Source organism: Mytilus californianus, unplaced genomic scaffold (genome assembly GCF_021869535.1).
Source record: "Mytilus californianus isolate M0D057914Y unplaced genomic scaffold, xbMytCali1.0.p SCAF_20, whole genome shotgun sequence".
Classification (NCBI taxonomy): Eukaryota; Metazoa; Mollusca; class Bivalvia; order Mytilida; family Mytilidae; genus Mytilus; species Mytilus californianus.
Window position 1 is genome coordinate 8,007,069 of NW_026262669.1, and position 8,420 is coordinate 8,015,488.

The following is an 8,420-nucleotide window of genomic DNA, read 5'->3' on the forward strand; positions in this document are numbered from 1 at the left end:
AGCATTTCTGCTCCAGTAGTGGCATTTATAACATCCATAAACAGAGTGATTATTGGTAGATCGAAGAGTTAGACGAATTATTTCTCACATGCAGCAGTATCCAGTCAAGCAATTCTAAACCAATGTTCTAGACATGTCCTAAGTCAGGAGCATGTTTTTCAGTGGTTGTCGTTTGTTGGTGTGGTTCATAAGTGTTTCTCGTTTCTCGTTTTTATATAGATTAGACCGTTGGTTTTCCGGCTTGAATTGTTTTACACTAGTCATTTTGGGGCCCTTTATAGCTTGCTGTTCGGTGTGAGCTAAGGTCGTACTTTGACCTATAATTGTTTACTTTTTATACATTGTGACTTGGATGTAGAATTGTCTCATTGGCACTCACACATGTACCACATCTTCTTACTTATATTGACGAGTAAATCGTGCAAAAAAGTAGAAAAACACGAATATGTATCTATAAGATATAAGACACAATGTTCCGATCAAACTATTGCATTGTCATGTTCTAAAGATCCCATGATATTGAACATGCGCAGAAATTTAAACAAAACTTTAATCTGATATTGCACGGACAAATATACTGACGGACGGACGGACATACTGGAAAACCCTGTCGTAGACGGGGAACAGTAAACTAACAGAAAAGGCTTTTTAGCAACTGATATGACAAATATATAATATCCGTTAACGATACAATTAATGTCATGTGGCAAGTTTAGAAAAAAATCAGTTTATTAGCATCAGTCATCAAGTATTATAATAAATAAAACATATATAGTACACGCTCACACGTAATCTCATATAAAGTACATGCAAATGCTTAAATCTTTTGATTACGATTTGTACCAGGTTTAGTTTTGGAAGCATTAGTACTCGAACGATTCTCAGATTTATGTGACCCTATGCTTTGTTTCCTTGTATTCTTGTTTACATCTGCTGATTTTAAAAGGTTTCCATCTCCCATCTTTGAACATTTCAGCATTTTTAAGACACAATCGAGCTTATTGTCTAACTGATTGAATCGATTGCCATGATCGGTTTTCAATTGTTCCATAGCAACGCGTGAGTCAGTCGCCATTTTGTCCATGGCTTGACGGGTGTTCTGAAGATCAATTTTAAGTTCTCGTATTTGCTCGTTCAGTGTTTGAATCCTGGCATCTTTTTCTGCACTTTCATTCTGTAACTGCCTCAGTTCACCCTGTAGGATGTTCATCTGCTTCTTATAGAACTCTCTCTCTTGGTTCAGGTTTGTCATGGTAACCTCTTTATCGCTGATCGTTTCCTGTAAGTTTCTTTGAACTATTTGTAAATGTGCATTTTCTTCCTCTAGTGTTTTACATTGAGCTTCAACTTCATCCAACTTCCTTAGATGTTCTACGCATGTCTCGTCTACATTGTCTATCTCGTCATACTTTTGTTGGACGTTTTGCTTTAAAAGTCGGACGTCCTGTTTCAGCTTTTCAATTTTGTGCTCTTTCAGAAAATTTTCATTCTGTAAAAGTGTACAGCTGACTTCCAGTTCCTTGACTCTTTCTAAATACATTTCTTTTTCTTCATACAACTGGAGTACCTCAGCTTCTTCAAACTCGACCTAAAACAAATTTATAAAAGGTAGACAAGGCTATACATTTAGAAATATGGTCATCCTTGGACTACTGGCGACCGCGTCCGGCTGTAAAACCCATACTACAACTATGCTTTTTGTTTGCCTGTTTGGGGTGTATAAATACGCAGCCACGTTCGTTCGGAAAGGGGACGCGAGGATCTACTAACCCACCTGAGATCATCTATAGTTTTGTGCATAAGGATTTCGTGTTGCTTTTGCTTTAGTTTTCAGTGCTATATTATATGCTTTTAATTTTGCAATGTCCGTGTTGTTTCTACGGGTAACAGTTTTGCCTATCCTTTTCCCTGAAAGAACGTGTTTCGATTTCCTGTCAAGATTTAGGGTTAGACAATTTATATGACCGATGGTTTACGAATTCGGTGATATCGTAGAGTTAGATTTAATCCGCCTTTGCTTGATGCCTAACCACTAGATATAACTTCTCAACAAATTTTAAAGGAGCATCGAGTAGGCTGTTGCTGTGAAGAAGAATCTGCTAACCCTTCCGGAGCTCATGGGATCACCGTGTTGGGTTCGTGTTGACCAGTCTTTAGTTTTATAAGGGGTGTTTTGTGGACTTTTTTGTCTTGTCGTTGTTGTTTTATGTCATGGCGTTGTCAGTTTTCTTCGACTTTGATTTTTAATGTCCCCTTTGTATTGTCTGCCACTTTCTTTCGATGCATGTGTAAGGTGATTACCACGTACGCTATCTGCACGTTAAATAAAAGTTGATTCGTTTCACATTTTGTCATACAGGTTTTTACACAGCTTCCTATACATTATAGCTCTTTAATACCAATGGATACTTTTAATAACGTTACTTGTTTTTACATTGAAAAATTGAAAGAGAATTATTCTCGTGTGTGTGTGTGTGTGTACATGAATTCATCTGATTTTATAAGTGCACGTTCGTATTTCAATCAGATTATTTCTATTTCAGGCTGTTGACTATGACTTGACTTAACTGTTTTATCTATCTATATTTATGTGACTATTTCGCCTTAAATAAATGCTTCCTAGCAGAATCAAAATGTGTGTGTACAGATCTGTATCTATATTTGATTTATAGACGTAGATTTTAAATCAATTTTAGTCTAACACCCTCATGGCAGCCAAACCTTAGAGCGTATCTATATTTGGTTTAAATATAGATGTTAATTGAAAATCTTATCTAACGCCATCTATACCTTTGCATCAACTGTAAATGTGTCTTCTTTCAGGTGCTGAGAGCTTGTATCGTCTGCAAGAAGATATTTATCTATTGCAATGTAAAATAAAATAAACCTATTTTAAATGCATTATTTTTGTTGTCGGTGGGTGATTAACAATTATTGTGTAAACAAAGAAGTCTATTTAAACTCATTTACAATGAAAACTGACTACAAGCTATTATCGTCAGACAATGGTTTTACGCAGGCACGATCCAATACACATTATTGTTTAATTGATAGGTTTCATTAGTATAAGTCTATTAATTTAAACCTTTAAAACAAAGAAAATACGGCTACATTACAATTGTCTTTATCAAAATAGACCATTATAATTATAACAGAAATGTTGACTTATTTTGTTTTCTATTAGGATTCTTTACTTTTGAGGACAAACTAAATTACGGAATTTTAATAGAAATTTTACATTTGGCATGTTTAAAGAATATATTTCTTCATAAACCACCGCTGATGATATTTTTGATCTCATCTAAAGTTATCTAAACATTGATGAGCTTGTAGAAATGATAAAAGACAAAGAACAGCAATATAAGCGTTCTTTCTTTAATACATAGTTGTATCCCGGTATCTCTTAAAACTAGATACCTCGCATTATTTTCTAATCGACAAGAAAGGTTTGTTTATGTATAGTAATGGACTTCTGTAATCAGGCAGCAAAACCATGCTATAGAGGGGAGTCCTTATTCCCGCCGGTATACCCCTTTTGCAGAACCACACTTTTGATTTCAAGTGTTAGTTCCTTTTCGTCCTTAATATGTATGATATATCTGTCACTGAACGTTAAACTTTTACCAACGTGATAAAAAGGCATCAAATATTCTTTGGCACAACGTGCACATTATCCTTGTATAATCCTCATTAGAATCGCTTGTTACTCAAAGTTTATTAGGCCGAAGTTACAAATCAATTATATAAAATAAGGAAATGTGGTATGATCGGCAATGAGACAATTACCCCACCCAAGTCTAAATGACATGGATTTAAGCAACTATTGGTAACCGTACGGCTTTCAGCATAAACATTTTAATAGATATAAGAAGATGTGGTATGAGTGCCAATGAGACAACTCTCCATCCAAGTCAAAATTTATAAAAGTAAACCATTATAGGTCAAAGTACGGTCTTCAACACGGAGCCTTGGCTCAGTATTTACTTCAGGGAGTTGTTACCTTAGCTTTTGCACTGGAAAGTAGTTTTACAAGCTAGAAATTTACAAACAAGATGAATCATTTAAACCGTCCGTCCTTCAGTCTATTCAAAAAGTATTTTCACATATTATAAGCAAGCTTGAACGTCCTCAGACACATTCTTCTTTTATTTTTACTGGTAAGAGATATTAAAAAAGTTCTTTCGACATCAGTTAGGGAACCAAGAAAAAGGGAGAGAAACACCGCGTGTCATTACCTTTCTGCAGCTCTTTATGTTGTATTCGCGTTGCCACGTGATGATTCCCCGATACTTCTAATGCCTCTAGGAAGGAGGTGTAAGAATTCCCGCCTCGCTTTAGTAAAATATCAAGCAGTTTGTGGCATTGTTTATCTGTCCTCTTAGCAGACAAAATATCAGCTCTTTCATCCATTCCAAGACAATCATCTTCTATAAGTTTATCCATAATTTTCTCAAGTTGAGTGATATTGTCTTTGATAAACAACAAATTCTTCGTAATTCTCTTGGATTCTATGGGATCCATTTTGGATTGCTGGTGGTCGGACGAGATATAAGTCGTTTTTGAAACCGAATACAACAAGAACGTATGGTTTATTGCACAAACTATGATATCATATCAAGGTCTGTATATCAAGGTCATATTCGGTTATTAATAGTACTATAGCAGGGTATACTAATTTGTTTACATTATCATATTTCACATACAACAAGATATATACTTATTTTATATCACTACAAACCAGTAAAAGTCTGAAATGGCCTATATCTGTACTCGACTGTACTGATTTTTACTCGACCAGTCTGAATTGGTCTGAATTTTACTCGACAGTACTCGACCCCAGTCTTAACCGTACCCGACTGTACTGATTTGTACTTGACCCTCATCTTTGCCATTGAAAATAGTCTGAACTATTACTCGACCAGTCTGAAACAGTCTTAACCCATTCTCGACCTGTACTCGACCTATTTTTTTATACGACCGCAAAAAAATTTTTGTGGTCGTATATTGGTATGACTTTGGCGTCGTCGTCGTCGTCCGGCGTCGTCGTCCGAATACACATTGGTTTTCGCACTCTAACTTTAGTTTAAGTGAATGGATCTTTTTGAAATTTTACCATAAGGTTAAATACCACAAAAGGAAGGTTGGGATTGATTTTGGGGGTTATGGTACCAACAGTTAAGGAATTAGGGGCCAAAAAGGGGCCAAAAATAAGCATTTTCTAGTTTCCAGACAATAACTTTGGAACAGTGTATGGATCTCTCTGAAATTATACTACAAGTTTCCATACCACAAAGGGATGGTTAGGATTTGCTTTGGGGGGTTATGGCTCAAACCGTTTAGGAATTAGGGGCAAAAAAGGGGGAAAAACAAGGTTGTCCTGGTTAATGGACAAATACTTTAGTACAAAACATAATTTAAAGCAGTGTAAGGGAGATAAATCAAATACATCATTGAAATTATCTCCCTTACACTGCTTTTAAATTATGTATAAAGTAATGGTTAATGAACAATAAAGATAATTTAAAACAGTGTAAGGGAGGTAATCCAAATACAACGTTTTGGTTACTTCCCTTACACTGCTTTTAAATTATGTTTAAAGAAATGCATATTTATAAAGGAAGACCAGTAAAAATATCTGCAAATGTTGCATCATTTTATTTTACAAAAAAATCTATATGAAAGATTTGACACTATATTTTTAATTCTTTTATAAAATAGATTAAGTTAGCACTATGGTAAAATTAAATGGATAATTATGGTTGCCAACTCCATTGGAAATTTGAATTGAGATTATGACCATATCTTGAGGGAAAGAATTTTTTGGGGAAAAAATGGGGGGGGGGGGGGGGATAAAAAGAAATTGTGGGGGGTCAATTTTTTCTCATTTCAGATTTCAGAAATTAAAAAGAATTATTCTTCAAATATTATTTTTTTTTCAAATTTCAAATATTGAAAAATTTCAAGAAGTAATCTTTAATTGCACAGTATGGCACATTAGATTTGTAAAATCTTTGATCACATATATTTATTTGTTATGCCGAATCTAACAGTGTATTTAGATTTTTAATTTTGGGTCCAGTTTTCAAAATAGTCTACATTAAGGTCCAAAGGGTCCAAAATTAAACTTTGTTTGATTTTAGCAAAAATTGAATATATGAGGTTCTTTGATATGCTGAATCTAAACATGTATTTAGATTTTTGATTTTTGGCCCAGTTTTCAAGTTGGTCCAAATTGGGGTCCAAAATTAAACTTTGTTTGATTTCAACAAAAATTGAATATATGGGGTTCTTTGATATGCTGAATCTAACCATGTATTTAGATTTTTTATTTGTGGACCCCGTTATCAAATTGGTTCATATTGAGGTCAAAAGGGTCCAAAATTAAACTTTGTTTGATTTCATCTAAAATTGAATTATTGGGGCTCTTTGATATTCCAAATCTAACCGTGTATTTAGATTTTTAATTTTGGGTCCTGTTTTTTAAATTGGTCTACATTAAGGTCCAAAGGGTCCAAAATTAAACTTAGTTTGATTTTAACAAAAATTGAATTCTTGGGGTTCTTTGATATGCTGAATTTAAACATGTGTTTAGATTTTTGATTATGGGCCCAGTTTTCAAGTTGGTCCAAGATAGGGTCCAGTATTTAAACTTTGTTTGATTTCAACAAAAATTGAATATATGGGGTTCTTTGATATGCTGAATCTAAACATGTATTTAGATTTTTGATTATGGGCCCAGTTTTCAAGTTGGTCCAAATTGGGGTCCAAAATTAAACTTTGTTTGATTTCAACAAAAATTGAATATATGAGGTTCTTTGATATGCTGAATCTAACCATGTATTTAGATTTTTTATTTGTAGGCCTCGCTATCAAATTGGTTCATATTGAGGTCAAAAGGGTCCAAAATTAAACTTTGTTTGATTTCATCAAAAATTAAATTATTGGGGTTCTTTGATATGCCAAATCTAACTGTGTTTTTAGATATTTAATTTGGGTCCCGTTTTTTAAATTGGTCTTCATTGAGGTCCAAAGGGTCCAAAATTAAACTTAGTTTGATTTTAACAAAAATTGAATTCTTGGGGTTCTTTGATATGCTGAATCTAAACATATGTTTAGATTTTTGATTATGGGCCCAGTTTTCAAGTTTGTCCAAGTTGGGGTCCAAAATTAAACTTTGTTTGATTTTAACAAAAATTGAATATATGGGGTTCTTTGATATGCTGAATCTAACCATGTATTTTGATTTTGGACATTGGACCATAATAGGTAAATTAAAAAAATTTCTTAGACCACATTCTTTCTGTGTCAGAAACCTATGCTGTGTCAAATATTTAATAACAATCCAAATTCAGAGCTTTATCAAGCTTGAATGTTGTGTCCATACTTGCCCCAACTGTTCAGGGTTCGACCTCTGCGGTCGTATCAAGCTGCGCCCCAGCGAAGCATTTTATTCAGTCTAAACCATACTCGACCAAAGGTCTGAACAATACTCGACCAGTCTGAACCATACTGGACCAAACTGTTAAAATAAATTTCTTTTTAACTGACATGACAACAGACACAATAAAATAAAGATATATTATAAAAACAGATTTTTACATTCTTACATGATTCTCAGATTTATGGAATAGAGATAGTTAAATCAAATTATCTTATATAATAATTTAATTATATTCATTTTAAAATTTTAGAGTTTTGTTAAAAAAAGATTTTCTTTTACCTAAAAACCACACCTATACTGAGGGTAATTAAACCTTATTAAGATGCTTCTTGTTTGGCATGTTTTTTTTTTAAATTAATTTTCCTTAATTCCTAAATAAAAACTACATAGGTTTCATGGTTACATATAAAAAATGTACAATAGTTATATAATTATCTTTTTAATGAGGTAACAACAGCCAACAAAATCACTGAAATTGTTTAACCTTATTTTAGAAATACATCTATTATTATGATTTGGGATATATTATATACAATATATATCAAAAAGGGATAAAAATTAAAGAAATTAATAAAATTTTTCTTCTGATTAGTGGTGAAGTATAAAGTAATACCTCCTGCTTGGGGCAAACTCATTAAAAAGATCACAACCTGGTCAGAGAGTATTAAATTCTAATTAACATGATTAACATTCATTCAAATTTGCAACATCCTGTGAAACTTAAATCGCAAGGCCTTTTTTTAATTCACTAGATAAGTAATACACGAGTTTAAGAAAAATAGGGCTTTCTTTTTACCTGTAAAATACACATGTACTGAGGCAATTAAACCTTATCAAAGTGCTTCTTGTATGCCATGTCTTTAATTTTGACAAAAATTATATAAATTTAATTGAAATAAATTTTTACTGTAACTTTGGAACACATTTCCTTTTTTAAAAGTTATCACAGGAATAATTACTATGGAAGTTCTATTATCAT

The 8,420-nt window shown here is 33.2% G+C and overlaps 1 protein-coding gene across 1 annotated transcript; it reads right to left on the reverse strand.

Annotated features, from left to right (window-relative positions):
* Positions 1 to 711: 711 nt before the first annotated feature.
* LOC127731731 (coiled-coil domain-containing protein 158-like) lies at positions 712 to 4,584 on the reverse strand. The gene is made up of 3 exons (XM_052240571.1): positions 4,236 to 4,584; positions 2,791 to 2,843; positions 712 to 1,588 (listed from the first exon to the last, which is right to left on the reverse strand). Exons 1-3 carry the CDS (start codon positions 4,519 to 4,521, stop codon positions 818 to 820), a joined length of 1,110 nt encoding a protein of 369 aa, XP_052096531.1. The 5' UTR covers positions 4,522 to 4,584; the 3' UTR covers positions 712 to 817.
* Positions 4,585 to 8,420: the final 3,836 nt, after the last annotated feature.

What these genes read in the sequence shown, in the direction of transcription:
- LOC127731731 (XM_052240571.1), bottom strand. Translation starts at nt 4,521, where the DNA reads ATGGATCCCATAGAATCCAAGAGAATTACGAAGAATTTGTTGTTTATC. An exon ending in ACATAAAGAGCTGCAGAAAG is followed by an intron (nt 2,844 to 4,235) that starts GTAATGACACGC and finishes ATCTTCTTGCAG; the next exon opens with ACGATACAAGCTCTCAGCAC. An exon ending in CATTTACAGTTGATGCAAAG is followed by an intron (nt 1,589 to 2,790) that starts GTATAGATGGCG and finishes AATTTGTTTTAG; the next exon opens with GTCGAGTTTGAAGAAGCTGA.